This window comes from Pecten maximus, chromosome 9, assembly GCF_902652985.1.
Source record: "Pecten maximus chromosome 9, xPecMax1.1, whole genome shotgun sequence".
Classification (NCBI taxonomy): Eukaryota; Metazoa; Mollusca; class Bivalvia; order Pectinida; family Pectinidae; genus Pecten; species Pecten maximus.
In genome coordinates this window covers 7,817,703-7,837,018 of record NC_047023.1, presented here as the reverse complement: position 1 = coordinate 7,837,018, position 19,316 = coordinate 7,817,703, and the positions used below count along the sequence as shown (strand labels likewise).

Genomic DNA, 19,316 nt, shown 5'->3' with positions numbered 1-19,316 from the left:
ATAATGGAGAATAAGAACTGAATATATAATACAGGTATAAGTGACATTTAAATGTGTCGTATCTGTGACTTCCAACTTCTCAAGCGTTAACTTCTGATACATATGGAACCTTACACTGAACACCATCCCAGACGTTGAGGCGACATTACCCTAAACTGATTACCATGACGAAAGTTATAGAATCAGGTCGAAGGATACCTGTCACTTCACTTTGATGACGAGTCACGTGGCAATTACAGGTAAGGACCTTTAATATCAATGAAGTAGTGTGAGATCAAAGACGTCATCCTACGTTATGCCGTCGCGCTCTATTTAGTAATAGCATGGCGATTTGATTTAATTTCAATCATCGGTTTTTCCATTTTGATGGTGCCATTTTTGGTCCAAGTTTTATTTATCTATCTACTTATTTAATTATGAATTTATCTTTTTACTTGTTGCTTTATTTTCTAAAAAAGATTTTGTTGTAAATCTTTGAGAATTTATCGAAAAACGTCACATTGACAATATAATTATTATATAGTCGACATTTGCTCAGATCGCCCGTCTTTGATAATTGTTTATAACAAAAATCACTGACTGTTTCTATTTTTATTTGAACTAAGATGGTTAGCACAGGTCGAAATATTAAAAAAACCCATATTTACACAGATACTATTGAAATCCTTTTAGATAAATCAAGACCAAGTGTTCCGAAATCGTAAGCGTCTGTTGTTGCATCGATGACACCCGACAGATAGAAATTTCGTGCAAATCAAGGTTATATCATGTCCTCAAAGAGAGAGCCAGGGTAGTGACAACGGCAACAGTAGTGATATAAACATTGAACAAGTCTGACTTCTAACAAGTCTGACTTATAACTAGTTGGACATGGAAGAGACACTGTTTAGTCTCAGGGGCATACTAATAGTTTGTTGAAGACCTTCTCTCAACAAAGATATCGTCAACCCGAAATACTTATTAGAACCAGTTATATTATTTACATCACATATATTTTTCTACATGTGTGTATTTTGTAGAGTTATTTACAAAATAGGCACAGTGTATGCATGTTGCATATTACATACAATACATGTGTAGTTATGTAGACCCATCAATGATGCGAAGGGCATATAAAAAGAAAATCTGATTTATTTCTCAAAACTTGTCAAAATACAACAGAGCATAAATGTAACCAAACACTATATATACTCTTACGGAACGATTGGTTATAGTGTAAACACCTACTTATTTATGTATTTATTTATTTATTTATTATTTATTTAACGGTTTCGTAAGTCTGCTATTACGGCCTGACGGTCTTTCAGCTGACGAGAAAAGAGAGGAAAATGAATAGAAGGGATATACATTGTAGTATGGAATACGAGAATCCGTCAGAATCCAATCAGGTCCGCCATAGTGTTGTGTAATGCCAAATCTGATACAACAATTAATAAAGAGCTACACGTGTAGTTGATATTTACAACGAAATGTACATTATGATATCTGACCGATATATTCAAGGTTTGATTGATAAACACAATCAATGCTACTGAAGCTTGTTATATAACCTTTCCTGTGGGTACCTAACACTGGTCAGGTGCCATAAATCACGCCACAGAGGGCACTGCGTTTACGCGTGATTAAGTATAGGTGTTAATGACATAGGTTAAATTCTTGTTACATGAAGTGTTACACGATTGTGTTCAACTTGTAGCGTCTCTTTCAGAATAGATAAAATTGATATGATTAAAGAAAGAAAGAAAGAAAGAAAGAAAGAAAGAAAGAAAGAAAGAAAGAAGAGGAACACAACAAAGTAAGAAATAATATAAAGAAGAAAATAGTAAGAAACAAATCGATTAAACTTATGGTTTAATATTTAATATTTGATTGTCACTGGTGCAGGAATGTTCGTTCTAACTTATTCAAAAGAACATTGGCTATTCTTCCGAGTATAATGACTTACCTACCCCAAACGTCGAATACATACAAAGGATTGCATACGCATTTGTCTATATACATATATGCATTGTTATTCAGAAAGTATAACTAATAATGCACATAGCTCGTAACACCTTAACGAGAAGTCTAGTAAACCACCGACCTTGACCGAAAATGTTGTTACTGATCTTACGTATTATAGAAATACCACTATCGCACTAGTAGTATTTTATCTGGTGATCAAAATGTCCGAAATAAACCTCATTTATGTGGGTTGAATGGTTCTGAGGATCACACTTAATACCATGAAGAAAGTGCCGAGGCTCTCGGGTTACTCCCCCCCCCCCCCCCCAGTAGACACATTAAGTTGTACATATTCGTTATACCTCATTGATCTATTGTTTACGATAGTGTCACTGATGTTGTCTCGTGACGAAATGGATGCTTAATTTCCGGTTACTTAGGATATATCATACCAGAAAAACTAACCATATTCAGGTGGTGATGTCAATCATTTTATCCAGGGAGGTGGATGCTAAATTATGTTTATCTCATTTTTTACTTTATATTGCAAGGTATACGTCGATTGTTTATGGAGTGCTGAGAAGTAAAAGGTCGTATCTCAAATTTATCAATTTTTTTATTTTGATAAATTACAATTCCTACTGAGCTTTTCTAATAGAATATGTACTTTAAATCAATGGAAATTGTCTAAGTCTTTTAAATCACAAAGTATTTAAACAGAATTATACCATTTCAATTGATATAATGTACAGATTCTATAAGAGAATATCACTCGTAGTTGTAATTTATCAAAATCTAAAAATAGATAAATTTGAGATACGGCCCTTTACTTCTAAGCACTCCATGTTGGAGATAAGTCCTTGTTCCTCAAAACAATCGACGTGTTCAGTCACACTTTACTAGATTAGTGTTAGGATATCCTCAATTAGAAGCGAAATGGGAAAATATCTTTCCATATATTCTGGATGTACATTAGATGGGCACATTAGAAGACGTTATATTGGTATTGTCCACATATATTACACAGCACAAACACTCTTCATTTGGTATGTATGCCTCAGATAAAGAAAGAAAAACGTGATTGTCTTAAAAATTACATTATATACAGTATAATTACAATTATCAGATAGTTTTGTGAAAGTTAGATAGATAATTATAGCAAAATAACACAGAATTAGTTTAATTTGTGAGATTATATAACAAGAATGTCTGAGCAATTATATTTAATTTGTTTTATCCCATAAAAAAACTATTTGGCACTTAACATAATATAAAGAAAGAAAAGTTTTCTTCACACATGAATTCAATATAATAAAATGAAAAGACAGCTTAGATCAACATGTACGTAGTATATAGTTAGGAATGACATTTTTATATGTACATGTGCGAGTGAATAAATAAAAAATCTATAACAAAACTTAAATATTTCCTCTCTTGTCTTATAAATAAATGAATTGCTCATTTATTCATTTGATATTTTTTAAGAATTACTGTAGAAATCAGACACACGCAATTTGTTTAGAAGAAACTAATAGTATTACTTATGGTAACAAGCAATAAAATGAAGACTTGAATTAAAAGCAATACATGGATGAAGAAATTAAAATAAACAGTTATATATACTTACATGTCTACTATGTACTCGCATACAAAACCTTATATAACCTAATTGAATACACTATACAGGATATTAGTACATATATTTTAATACTGAAATTTATTTAAACATTTGAAAAGAGGACGACGCAACTGCTGGTGCTGGTGCTGCTACTGGTGATGATGATGGTTGTACAAGAAAATATATATGAACCTCCGACGTATGAGTCGACCGGGTGAAGAAATGAAGGTGAAGGTTACTCAACCCTGTCCACCTCCTTGTGACACTAGGTACACGGCTCCTGTAAATGTCGCTAAGGGCAGTGGCCAACTGTTACACAGTCTGGTAGCTGTGAGAAATGTGTATACTTCTGAGGCGTTCCCGTCGGTATATGGGGAGGAGGTAGCTTTGGTATTTAATATCTACCAATACACAATCTCGCCTTTACGGTATATCGGGAACCGGCCTCCTGGAACAGTGGCCGTACACTTTATCAGAATATGAATCACTATGTGCACTGACTAGGACGGCTATTAAATGAATTGTCTGCTTCACCAGATCTTGAATGTTCACGTTTTCCTCTAGTCTTACACAGCATTGCAAGTTTATTAATACAATTGTGATGTGGTATAATCTTCGTACGCATTAACGTAAGACAAAAAGTTTTTAAAAGTGACATATGGTATCTCAACTTCTAATTCGTCAAGTTATCCGAGCTTGGCAGAAGTGTAAATATCTCTCCAACATTAATGCGTATACTCTTGTATATAACATAAGGTTAATTATTTCGACAATGGTATTGTCTCTCTAAACACATTAAACTCAATACTACCGATATCCCAAGCTTTGTGACCGAACCCCTGATAAGGTTATGGTGGACTTCGCGGTACGGCGCCTCACACAACCTCAAACAAACCTATTATGGCAACGCTGCTGCCTTATAGAGGAAGGATTTTTTAAGTAATTCGGAGAGCTCTGTTAGTACAAAACGAACGATATGACCTCATTAATAACAGTTTTCGTGTATGTGTTAGTCCAACGGGAATCCTCCAGGAATGTAAGTATACTGTAAAAAAACATCGACATGTTTAGCTACTATTAACTGAATATATCAAATATGATTGTTCTTTAAAAACAAAACAAGTAAGTGGCTATTTTGGATATCAATTCATTATCTTCAGTTATGTTTGTCAAATTGATTATTTTCTATGCCATAAAATCACGTGTGATTAAAAAAACAGTTGCTAAATATTTCTTAAAGTTCTCATAATGATTCCAGAGCGGGACATATATACCAATGTTTTTTGTTTGTTTTTGGTTTTTGATATAAAGAAAACGAAAATAGCAGGTCTCTTTACCTTCAGATATGTTATATATAGGTGTATGTTACATATATGCCTACATGCATTATACACAAATTACGTAAATTGTCATCAGTAATGGAGCCTTGATGAGGTCATCATGGTGTTCAATTTAAATGTATAAACATGTTTTAAAACTGAGTTTAACGATCTCGTGTCAGATCAGACATTGATTAACTAATATATAAACGTTTTAAAACAGGTAACAAATGGATATTTAGATGTAAATTAAAAAGTACCATGTATGGTTTATAAAGTTGTACATATTATATAGATATACAATATACTGTACTACATATGATTATTAAATTGTACATATTATAAAGATGTACATTCTACAGTTCAATGTATGGTGTATAAAGTTGTACATTATATACAGATGTACATTATACAGTAACATGTATGGTGTATACAGTTGTACATTATATACAGATGTACATTATACAGTACAATGTATGGTGTATAAAGTTGTACATTATATACAGATGTACATTATACAGTACTATGTATGGTGTATAAAGTTGTACATATTATACAGATTTACATTATAGAGTACTATGTATGGTGTATAAAGTTGTACATTATATACAGATGTACATTATACAGTACTATGTATGGTGTATAAAGTTGTACATATTATACAGATTTACATTATAGAGTACTATGTATGGTGTATAAAGTTGTACATTATATACAGATGTACATTATACAGTACTATGTATGGTGTATAAAGTTGTACATTATATACAGATGTACATTATACAGTACTGTGTATGGTGTATACAGTTGTACATAGTATATAGATGTACATATCTACTATGTATGTATAGAAATATGATGTATTTTTTATCATCCCTGTTCTATCCACATTGTTTCTTATGTCATATTCGTTCCTAGTTGCCTTTGTTTGTTTTGAGATTTTTTCTCTCACTTTTTGCCGTTGTGTGTCGTTACTCTTTTACATTGAACTGGAAACAATGAATTGTGCTAAATTGACCTAGATTTGTATGGAGAGTGTCGTCGATTTTACCAAGTTTTGCATGATTTGTATGGCGGGGGTCGTCGATTTGACATAGATTTGTATGGTGGGTGTCGTCGATTTGACCTAGATTTGTATGGTGGGTGTCGTCAATGAAACATACTAACTCTGTCCCTGTATTTTTTGCAAGGGTCTCATATAGTACTGTATACATAAATTTGTGTTGGGATTTCCGATTATTATTATGTCGATATTTTTTGTCTCTTGGCTTTAATGTAGTATCTATAAAGGGAATGTATTAATAACAAGATTTGCCTACATTGTATAGGTCTCACAACTAATTATTTCACTATATATTATTACCAATGACTCCATTCCCTGACACGCTCATTTGAAGTTCAAATGTTTTGAAAATTATATCAAACTAAAGATTGAAGATTTCCCTACCAGAACAAAATGATGTTATTGGATAGGTTTAATAGCATATAAGAGCATACTAGTCTTGGAAGACAGTAATCTTGATATTAACAGGGGACAGGGGAACCCCCATCTGGGGAATTTACGTCTTTCTATTTATACTAGGAGTGTTCAAAATATCAACACCCTAATCTTTATTCTTGTATATAGAAAGTACCTATTTCATGTATTATTCACTCAGGAAATAGTTACAAACCTAAAACACACGTTTTCTTCAGGGACTTCAGGTGAAACACCAGCTGATGGACTGAATTAGCTTTGTGAGAAATATATTGGAATATACTTTCATTAATTGAGATTTGTTCTTTTTTCATTAAGGGCTGACGCCCCTCTCATGTTAGTCATTGATGGGGTGCGGTGCAAGTAAATACGGGATGGGGAACGCAGTGAAGAAAACAGGACCTCTGCCAGAGGAAGGAAAAAAGGAGGATGAGGAGGAGGAAAAGAATGGTGAACAAGGAGAGGTGAGTTGATATGTATTGAACACTTGTAATAAGATTGTAATAATATCCTCCATAAAAGACTATTATCATTATAACAGACAGGAAACACTACTTTATACAATAATTTGAGCAATAACTTTTTACAAAATTGATTGACAATTGAACCCCATATTTCATGTCGGACAAAGAAGTGCTATTACAGGTTAAAGCACGGTGTTAAGAATACATTCAAAACCATACCACGATTGTATATTCAAATTCATCCTTACAATTGAGGGCAAGCTTCAAATCAAGTCCGACTCGCTACTGTTTTAATATTATCGAAAGTATCCTTTATTAGCTGAATGGATTAAGGGGTTGATGACTACCAACACTAACCCACACGCCCTTATCTTCCCTCTCCTTGACCCGGGGGCCGCGGTGGCCGAGTGGATAAGGTGTCCCGACACTTTTTCACTTGCCCTCCAACCTCTTGGTTACGAGTTCGAAACCTACGTGGGGCAGATGCCAGGTACTGACCGTAGGCCGGTGGTTTTTCTCTGGGTACTCCGGCTTTCCTCCACCTTCAAAATCTGGCACGTCCTTAAATGATCCTGAATAGAACGTTAAACAAAAACAAACCAAATTATACCTCCTCGACACCATCCCCAAACTTAAGCCCCAACATCATACACATTACACCAAAACACCCAAACACCAAGCTCCCTCATCCACTCCACTCCCACATCCACACAGTGACCCATATACCGTAAATCCCTACAACACAACCCCTCTATCACTTCCACCCACGCAAACACATCAATTCAAATTATCCTTATTTTAATACTATGTTAATTTATGAGACATTTTGTATTATGCCTTCAGGACGAAAACATTCCCAACGGATTATCTGACACGATTAAGAAGGATGAAGGAAAGAGACGGGTAAGTTCTGTTGTTGTAGGTCAAGTTATGAAATTGTAAATGTTACTGTCTACATAGGAATCGGTTGTATGACATATTATGGTCGATAGCTGTCTGTAGAATTTGTAGGTCTACAAGACATGATTACATCATTATTATAGTAAACTTCGTATAATTTTTCAATAAGTATATCGTAAATGTAGACAATCATTTGATTACATTTATTGTTCTATAAATACATAACAAATATAGATAAATGGGTATTGAGTCCTCTGTAATTACTTGAAGCCAAATCTATATTTATTGTTCTTTTTTTTTTTTTTTTTTTTAATTTTTAAATCAATTAATTTATTTATTAAAGTGTCACACAATATATGCAGTATATATACAAATTCAGGTCATATATTTCATATAAAATACACATAGAACATAAAAACTATATATATCCGTCGGAGAACTGTTTCTTGTTTATTGTTCTATAAGTGTAAGCTACATCTGGATAGCATGTGTAAGTCTTGCTAGTCTATACAATATAGGAAGCAAGTTGTTATCCTTGTTTTAATTAATACGAAAACATTATGTGTTAACAACACTAGTACTGTTATGACAGGGTAGGTATCTTTCTGTATGTACTGTTGGTAGTTCATTCATAACGATAGCTATGTTTATGTAGATTAATACTATGCTATATACGAAGTATATTTATTACATAATGCGTTTGATTTTCCGTTAACTATACGCATAAGCCATATTTCGAACTATTGCACGGTTATATGACTATTGCACGCCACGTGCGAATTATTGAACACCTGTGACGTTTTGGAATTTGGTCACGCACGTGCAAATTATTGAACACCTGTGATGTTTCGGAATTTAATCCTACCCTTTCAAGCATCTAAGACACTCAAATGTCAACACATCCGACGACAGTCATGGTGACTTCTTTGCCTACAGGAAAGTCTCTAGAGATTTCAGTGATTATAAGTGTGTTTTAGTGATTATTGAATAAAACAAATATATCATGGGTGTCTGTGGAATAGTCCAGAATATTTGATACGAGGTATTGGTAATCGACCGATGTTCTATTGGACAAGGTCGCAGGCCAAGTGCAATATAACCTGGTCGATTACCAGTACCGAGCGTGAAATATTCTGGACTCTTGCACAGACACCCATAATATATTTATGTAATGCATAATATACATTGTACTATAATTAATTTTTCTTTGTTTTCATGGTAAATACTCAAATGTGATTGGTCGAAAAATTCTTTTCATTCTTCTATGAAAGAAATTCGGAGAATGGCGCGAAAAATATGACGTCACAATACGACAATTGACGTTGCGTATTAATTTGAGAAAAAGAATCCCATTTAAAACCAGTAAAATTGTACATAAAACATGTTTTAAAATCATTTTCAAAAATTAATTATAAGCGTTGATGTCAATTATTTTTTAGTTTCATCGGGGTATGAAAAAAAAAAAAAAAAAAAAATGACATCAATGCTTAAGTAAGAAACTAAAAATGAAATTAATAATGAAAATATATTATTTTCGTTCTAAAGTATACAAGACGATTATATTTCATAATTTATACAGGATTAATATTTTTGCATGAAAGTAAGCACCATAAATATATCTGCGACTTTTTAACAGTTTAGGAATGTTATCAACATGACAAGGATTGCAGGTCGAATGCTGAAGGAACAGGAGGAGCGTGCTATAGAGAAGGGTAGACAGAACACGTCACTAAAGGAGCCTGAGAGAGAGGAGGTACTCATTAAATACACATACACACATATACTGCACAAATTAACACTAAACATACATATTCTAATCAACACTAACACGTCTGAGAAGGAACCTGTGAGAGGAGGTAAACACACACATGCTTCACAAATTAACACTTAGACATATTTTCTCATCAACACTAACAAGTCGGTGAAGGAACCTGAGCAAGAGGTTTTACATACAAATTTCAACACTAACACTTAAGCGAAGGAGCCTGGGAAAGAGGCGGTACACACATACACACACATACACACACGTACCTCACAAATTAACACTGTATGGTTATCTAATATTGTATTTCTGATACTACACCTTTGTAATATGTATTTAACAAGGTTTCTTATGCCAGCATATCATATCATAGACGCTGAATTTACCTGTGATTTCAGATTGTGATACCCGACTCTATGTATATGTATCCTCCGGCCAGACCACCAAAAAAAAAGAAAAAGGATCTATTTCATGAATCCGACTGTATCTTGGCAGATGCTGTAGCGATGCAGGTGAGTATTACTGACATGTTCCTCAAACTAAATCCACTCCTTATTTACTAACAACTTTTAACATTTATCCACTGAGCCTTCCTCTACTCTCCTACCTTCCTTTCTCGCCGAGCGTTTCCCTCCAGACCCCTGCCATTACAAATACTTTGTTTTTTAATGGATTTCCCACTTTCTTACTGACAACCCCCCCCCCCCCCTCACACACACACACACACACACACACTCCATTGCGAATATCTCTCTCCCGTTTCCCACTACTATCCTTTACGAATATTAACACTTCCCTCTCTATCCCACTTAACTCCCTTTTACAATTATCCATCCCTTCTCACCCTTTCCACTGTATTCCCCTTCACGAATATCTACCCCTTTCCTCTGTATCCCTCATTAGAGATTACAGTATAAACCAAATGATGGTTGCAGACAAACCTTTAAAACTACACAGGTAACCTACCATTCGATATAACTGTAATCTGTATCACCTGTACAATCGAGCATTATGATACAATTTAGTTGATTACAACACAGTACCAAATTTGAATTAAATGTGGTGTTTGTACAATGTTTTTGTCACGATATATTTTTTAACACAAAAACTAATGTAGTATCGTCACCATAAGGCCGATAATAAATAATATATTGAAAACGTACGAACGCCGTAAAGTGGTCAAGTGCTGTTAACATTTTTATCTCACGTGACTGCAGATTCTAATCTCCTGATGCAAGTACCAGTTAGATAGTGATACATACAGTTTATGAGGTATTTCACTGAAACTAAAGACGCTTAACTGTCCGGAACATCTTAATTTCCTTGGTATTTGGGCTTTCGTTTTATCTAGTTAGAATTACGGTTTACATTGCCTGTTGGTGATATGTGATTATTTAATTGCCAAGCAGATATTGCATTCACCAAACCAATTTTCTGATGTTAGCTCCAATCTCGGATGTATCTTGGGTCGGGGATAGATGGGATATACTGAAAGATAGAACGTGCATCCGTGTATTATTTGTTAACCTGTATAGTACTTACTAAACCTTTGTAAACCTTGCACATGTGAATGGTATTATTTTATGTTTTCATAAGCAGTTGATGTGTTATTAAGAATTGAAATGATACTAAAAATTGACGTGATACTAACATATTTTTCTGTATTTACCTTGCTAGGTTGACGCGGAATCTGCAAATAGTATAGACGAGCTTGTGAGGTCAATCACAGTCAAGCTTAAGACCGACATGCAGAAGCTGAGGGCACTGTTCATGTGGCTAGGGGTACAAAGGATACGACAGCGAACGTACCCCACAACCGTGGAACCGACCACCCCTATCGGTCATCTTAAGAGGATGGCTATGGGACGAGTGTCGTATGCCGTCATGTTCGCTCTCCTGTGCAGGTGTGTTGTGTGTTTATATGAAACAATAGAGGTATTGTTATGGCAATGGTAATTTCTATTAATCATTTCTAAACAAGTTTCATATTTTCTGTTAGGTATAAATTCACATCATTTGTTAGTGTTCTATTACAATTTTTTTACCAAAGTTAAAATATTCATTTGCAATCCAGAGATTAGATAATGGTCATAATTCGGCTGTTTATTGACAATGAATAAATTATGGTCTGGTATGTACTTCTGTGTATAATTTGAGACAAGCAAAACGTATTTTTGCAGGACTAGAAATTGATAACTATTTGATAAGAGATGTAAGAACAGTAAGTCACTTAAGACGACTTATCAATACGTTATGATCAAAATTGAGTTATAGCAAGAAATTGGCAAACAAACGCATTCGGTGTGGAAGATGTATGCGGTCTGTATATGTAATCCTTTATGATATAGCACCCATGGTCGGAATCAGCTTCTACTGTCCGGTATCAGTTATAACTAACTCACGTCAGAAGCTTCCAATCAATATCGCTTTTTCACACTTTCTGTTTACATTACGTTTCATTTAGAAAATTTATAATTTTGAAAGTTGCAAACGTTATAGATAAACAGTTTGCGTTACAGTTTGTGGGCACTCTATGACTGATAATTAACTTCACTTTTTGCTTTATTAATCAGTAACGTAAAATCAAAAATATCGATCAAGAAATAAAAAATGCTTCCAGGCCATTAATAGTAATATGCATTTCAAAGAACGCTGGGAGTTGATAAGGATGTTTCATGAACCTTAAATATGTTGTTCTATAATTAGAAACTGAAAAAAAGCAGAAGATATTATTATACTTTTAGCAAACCTCATCAAGTTTCATCTAACCCTCAGATCGGCAAAGTTGCCCTGCGTTATTATTCGGGGAATAGCTAAATCGGCTTCTTATGAGGTTGGAGACAAGAACGTTGAAGAACTTAGGAACATGTGGAACGCTGTGTACGTGAGTGGAGAGTGGCGGTTTGTGTTCCCCCTGTGGGCCCTATCAGCAGTTGTTGGCAAGACAACCGGGGATTGGACACTTGTGGAATCCAAAGGTAACAACAATATACACAATTATTATGCTAGAAATATATATAAAAAAAATATTAATAAAAAAAATACTGTTAATATTCTAGAAAAAAAAATAATCCGAAGTATTATTTTTCAGCTTCACGTATAATTTTCCAATTAGAAAAATGTAAACGCGAAAAAATGTTAATTTGTCAGGTAATCACTTTCCGTATATGTTCAAGGCAATCTGGTATCTACCTGTCGATTAACCAAAACAGGTAGCTACTTACCTGTTGACTCTTAACGTTACCCTTTACAAATTGATTTTCAAAGAAGCTATGTGTAATACTGCCGACCCTCTCATGCCAAAAGTCATGCGTTCTCATAGTAATCACAGTAATGACTGATTTTCCTGAGTAACTTACCTATATTCCAGTTTACCTATGAACTATTGATTCTTCGTGTTACCTCATACCTGATTATTTTCAAGGTGAACATTAACCCAATGATCATCACGGTAACAATTTACTTATTATGGTCAAATAACAGGTATATATTGGTTTACAGGTGACCCCTTGCGTGAACGACAAGACGAATCCACGGGAGAGAATGTTAGTCAGGTCGACGATTATTATTTCCTCATTGACCCTGAAGAGTTCTGCTACACCTGTCTTCCGGATGAGGAAAGGTGGCAGCTTCTTAAGGAACCAATATCCAAGAAGAAATTTATTCGTGTTCCTTATTTATGGCCACCATATTTTCAATACGGACTGCATATATCGACAAAGTTTGATTCTATTATCAAAACAGTGAAAGGAAAATGTAACATAGCTATCAAGCCAGGACCACAGTTCATTCCCCTGTCCTACGAACTCTTTTATAATCACAAGGAATCAGATCGAGATATTTCTGATGATATTCAATTAGAGAGATATGTGGCCATAATGAATGAGGCAGACAAAACAAACTTTGTGTTGCGACTGCCAGTCGACGGTGTATATAAACTAGAGGTTGTAGATGAAGCAAAAGACTGGATTTGCTTTTTCAAGATTTTTTGTGATGAAGACATAGAGCCATGGGACCCTTTCCCTATAAACTCCACGATAGGATTCGGACCATGTAAAGAGACGGAGAACGCTGGACTGAGGGTGGAAACACTGGCGTACAGAAACGGCATCATAAATATGACAAAGAAACAGCACATTCAGATCAAGTTCACAATGTTAAGAAATCTTCAAATTCGGACTGAATTAGTGCACAATACGATATCCCCAACAGAATTAGCGGACCATATCTCAAACAAAGTTCTTGACAACCAAGTCACAATACACTTGACTGTTCCTCAAAATGGGGAGTATGCACTTCAAGTCTTCACCAGGGACAAGGAAAGGGGATCAAACGAGGAATTCCGGAACGCTTGCAACTATCTAGTTGAAACGGACGTGAAGCCGAGAAAGGATAAAGGCTGGGAGGTAATCACTGTTTTTTTTAATAATATGGTTATATATTGGTTTCAACCAAAATTCTCTTTACTTTTATGGTGGATCAAAGGTGAAATTTACTGAGATCAAAGGATTATTCTACTATTACCCTTGTAATCACTCAGGCGGTCAAGAGAGAATTTCGCTGAAACTACTTTCGTATATTGGTCTGGGCCATGCGTTTAAGAATGTGTAAGCTTTTCCTCACCTTTTCAATAATCATCAAACATAATCAAACAATTGCACTTTTTTGCCGCTCTACATCTGTTATAAAGTGATATTTTCGACATACCTTGAACTTCACCTAAATGTCGAAGTTATAGGTGACTTTTAAAAAGAACAAACACACATAGAACAATAGAACGTCTTTCTTGCTTTTATTGTTCTTAAGCAAACTGATTGGTTCCTTCTCGCCACAAGATTTATGTCATACACGATTAACAGTAGCATAGGTACACTTTTCCTTGCCTTTGTCAGGGAAATCGATGAGGTTTCCGAAACGCCAATAAAATTGGATTAAAACCTGATGAAATACTGATAGTTTATGCACTATTTCATTTTCAATTAAAATGGTAAGTGATTGTAGAATTTATTTGTAGAATGCCAGAGAGAAGCTTATAAGACAGCGACTGGATGATTCGACAAGCAAATCCAGAAACCCAAAGGAGATCAAGGAGGCTCTCCAAAAATTCAATGACCTTGAACTTATCAACCACGGGGAGGTTGACCGTGCACAGAGACGTATCGGTTATTTAGACGTGAAAAATAGTGAGTTAATTTGTCTAATTATCAGCTATTACAATACCTCTCATGCACACATAACACATAAGTATATATAAAGGAATTAGAAACAGGTACCAAGATGTTTATGTTGACGTTATATAACAGCATAGACATGAATAAACATGACATCTTATCATGCTGATATTAGAGTCTAATGTCAAAACATCAGTTACAATTTGACTAAATCATTAAATGTTATGATTATGTAAAAGATCAAGAGAAACTTTCAACTATTATAAAACAAATTATGCATTCTATTCAATATACCTACATAGCCATATGTAGTCTGATTAATATTTTACAGAATTTTAAAAAAAATATTTCAGAGTTAACAGCAAGAAAATATATTCAATACCTCATTGCCCAGTAATCGATATGTGACATCAAGTTTTTTTTTGTTCAAACAAAGAAACACCTATGTCATTACTTCCTGTGATTATTCTTGATTCATACTCTTAATGTTTTAAACAAAAGCTGTGGGCTGTGTGGGTTATGGATGCAGCAAGCAATCCGCAAGAAATCACGGTATACGTAAGAGTGTTGATATACATTTTGTATTCCTATTTTTTTTTTTAGAAATGCGTGATGGCATTAATCGACGCAATACTGTTGTGTTGGAGAAGGCATTAAGAGAAGCCAAGGAATCTGAATACAGGGACAAGGTAGAGAATATGATACAAGATGGCGAGGCCCTTCTTAAGCACCTCCAACAGCTCAAAACGTTCGCCCACGACGTCCTAACACTTCAACGTACCACTGTGTCCGAGATTCATCGGTATAACATACCCAAACAGTCAATCTATGACGTCATGAAGGCAACTTTCCTGGTCCTTGGCGAGAGGGAGGAAACTTTAAATGTAAGTAGTCTTATCAGATTGCATTAAAGATATTTATTGATTTTGTTTTGTATTGTTTATCAGACAGAAAAGATAATATCCATGTTGTTTCTTTTATGTACGGGGACAGCAAGTATACTTCTAACACCGATTTGGAGGGCATTTAGATACAAAATATGTTATTTAACGTTGGATATATAACACAAAACATATGGGGGTTCTAGAGCATATTTGATAACAAAAGCAGTTATTCAAATATGTCTCTCCAATTTTTTTAATGAAAAAGTATATTTACGGGCAGTATTTTAGGATTTGACGGTCTGGAAACATAATCAAACATAATCATTATACGTTTCAAGGTAAAGTTTATTATCAACGGAAACTTAGTTATTTGGAAATGTCTGTCTGTCGGTCTCTGTCTGTCTATCTGTCTGTCACACTAAAATCAAAATGTTTGAAACATCATTGAATTAACATGATATGATAACAGATATGTTTGCTGATTGATAACTAGTTATACAAACCTATATATTCATCTTGGTTGCCGCCTAGGTGAAAAGCAATTATGTTACCACTCTGCCACCCGACCACTCTGATGCTTGGTGTCAACGTAGTTTTCATTTCGAAAAAAAAACTGACTTAAGCCGGATTTAACTTTGATTTGCAACGCAGGCTTCGTCTATAAAGCAGAAGACGAATGTGAATGTTTTAAAGTCTCCAATCAAACATGCATTTCAATTTTTCATCCTCTTTTGATAGATTTTGAGTAAGAATTACAGGTGTCGTTTTATGTTGGCTTTATCTGTTGATTTATTAAATTTAAAGACTCGAATATCCTATACGGATTACAATACTTACAATAACAATATAAAATATGTATTGCCACCAATGACTTAATGTTCTATAGGAGTGGGAAACAATTCAGGATTTACTGCGGAAGACTGGAAGAGAAAATGTTCTAAGGAAAATAGGAGAATATGACACTATCTACCTGGAGACGGAGACAGCCCAGCGAGCGGCCGACATCATCTCTCAGTACGACAAGTCCAATCTCGTGGAGGCAAGCGCAGCCGCCGGCGCTTTCTACGTCTGGGTAGGTCTATCACCCAAAAAGTAAAACAATAACTTGTTAAAGGGGCATTCCTTCGTTTGAATAAAGTTTTGGTCGACAAAATTAAACGTACTTGAAAATATGTATTTTCCCAAGTAGTAAAGGCTATAATCTTTACATTAGTATGGCAGTTTTACACTCAAGATAAACTAAAGTTCTTCGAGTATTAAGTCATAAAATTTCTTGATTCGACCTGAAGTATCACTAATTACCGTAAATGCATATGGCATTTGTATACAATACGCCTTTCTCCTGTACATTTCGGCGTTATTTGCATTAAATTACATTATAAACGATTATGTATGTTAGATTCTAGTGGTGGATGCCTGTTAAAAGAACCCAATCTGTTCATTAAGTAAAATAATCTATCTCAATTTTCGCCTATGATAAAACAGAAAAAAGGTGCATTAATTATTTAAGAGTTATGTTTTGTTCTCTTTGTTATTCAATCGCATTACAAAAAGTGTGTACTGTTGTTGGGGACAATTGACAAATATCTGTCTTAGTATCTTCCAAACAAGAAACTGATAGGATATCTTTCAAATAATGCTAGGTTACGATATTTTTATCCCGTTTTTCAGGTTTATAACATCACAAAAGAGGTACTGAAGTGGACGGGATACTATGATGGAGGTGAACAGAAACAAAATCAAGAAAAACTTTTAAACGGGTCAATCAGTCAGCCACGCACTTACTGAACCCTTGAACATGGTAAACCCGTTTATCAGTCAAAAGAGCCAAATTCACAAATGGCAATGGCGAACAGAACTATTCTGTAAATTTCAGACTTCTCTCAAATGATTTTCAGGTGATAGTCGAATGGGTTTATCTACTGTACGGAAGCATTATCTCAGGGGAGCCGCGATAACACGGTCACAAGAACCAAAGGGCGATAACTCGTACATTAGATCCAGTAACCTTAGCTCACTTTACAGATGAACACCTCGGATTTTGATAGGTGTGTAATATATGTAAGGAATCATTTACTCCCAAACGTATTAGCGGAAAACAAAGATGTTGTTTTAAACAAATCTTTATCATTCATATAAAAACATTTCAAAAAGCATTTAAAACATTAAAATGTGAATACATACAGCATGAAGTTGTCATGGTTACAGGGTCATCACGCTCGGAGAGATATTCCGTGATCAGGGGCCATTAATCATCTTGATAAATATTGAAACCGAAATTAAAAGACATATCTATAGAAACTATCAATGATTACTACTGATGAAAGCCCTATTTAAACTTCCCCAAATACTATCATTCCATGATTTAGTTTTTAGTTTTTAAGTAACTGTATAGTACGGGTGTAGAGAATTGTTATCTCCCAATCGAGGGACCACTGTGAGATATTGACCCCTCTGTCTAAAGCAACTGTGGTTATAGTAGAAAAAGCAGTTGATGGAAATATGATATTAAAATATAGTATTACAGTCGTCGATGAAACTAGATGAAGGGAAACACGCAGTTAATTTGTGTCTATTCACATGGTCAGGATCTGGACGTTAATGTCGGACATATCTAACGGACTAGGAAATTATACACAAGTTGGAATGAGTATATATATATAGGTATATGTAAACATAAATGACACAACAAGGCAATTCCGGTTGAATATCGCTAACGTTTTCAAGCCGTGTATCGGCTATCTTCAGGCGATTACTTTTTAATGCTTAGTAACAACATTATGACGTAATACAATCAATAACATAATGGGGAGGTAATAATATTACGTTACTGTATTTTAAGGTGTAACGACACCAATTTCTAACCATTGAGTGCCGGTTTGAAAAGTTTAACAAACATTTCTTCCTTGCATATTCACTTTGTAGCATTACACTCGGGCATCTTGTGAAATGGATATACACGAAATAATCCTTTTCCACAAATATCCAGATGTTCACTTAGCGGAATTTTACGTGTTTCGGGCATATGTACAGGTATTATATATATGTATGGAGTGTAGATTGTATCAAGATGAATAGAACAACAATGAAAGACACGGCATAAATGACACCACACAGTACAGCGCACTGTCACCTGATCTTCCGTTGTCATGGGAACTTATGTTGATTACATAGCTATAATATTATCAGCACCATTGCATTCATTGTATGATTACCCTAAACAGTTGCGAGGATGTCAAAACTGAAAATCATTGTGTCATACATCCCATTGTTTAAATATATGACTTAGAAATAAAGATTATACGGACGTGAATATGATTGTGGAGATGTGAAAGAGAAGGTAGAATATTTTTCATCATTTTAATGCTTGTGTAAACTTGTAGAATAATATGTTTAATAAAGAACTTGGTACACATCGCTTTTTATTGAATTATTATTCTGCAGACTCTAATTTTGTCCCTTATTGTGACGTCACTACCAAATGTAAAGCATTTGCGGTTGCAGCAAGCACAGGAAACAGAAAAAGATTATACTAGAACGGATATGATCTCGTTATAACGAGATTATTTTACAAAAGATATAAAATTGAACAACATCTTTAAATATGAAACCATTACAAGCGATATGTTTACATATAAGTATGTATTTCATCATCAATTTGATACTGTACATGCCAAGCTCCGTCATTTTGACCAATAATAAACGTGTATGTCGTATTATATATATTTGATCCAATATTAACTCTGCATGAAAAGCCCCGTCAATGATAAGCATATC

The 19,316-nt window shown here is 34.6% G+C and overlaps 1 protein-coding gene across 1 annotated transcript; it reads left to right on the top strand.

The window, feature by feature from the left end:
* The first annotated feature begins 6,732 nt into the window (after positions 1-6,732).
* Positions 6,733-18,933, top strand: LOC117334881 (hillarin-like). The gene is made up of 11 exons (XM_033894720.1): positions 6,733-6,822; positions 7,666-7,725; positions 9,359-9,475; positions 9,883-9,996; positions 11,162-11,388; positions 12,260-12,462; positions 12,986-13,890; positions 14,499-14,667; positions 15,259-15,539; positions 16,426-16,611; positions 17,211-18,933. The coding sequence occupies exons 1-11, from the start codon at positions 6,733-6,735 to the stop codon at positions 17,325-17,327; spliced, it is 2,469 nt and encodes an 822-aa protein (XP_033750611.1). The 3' UTR covers positions 17,328-18,933.
* Positions 18,934-19,316: the final 383 nt, after the last annotated feature.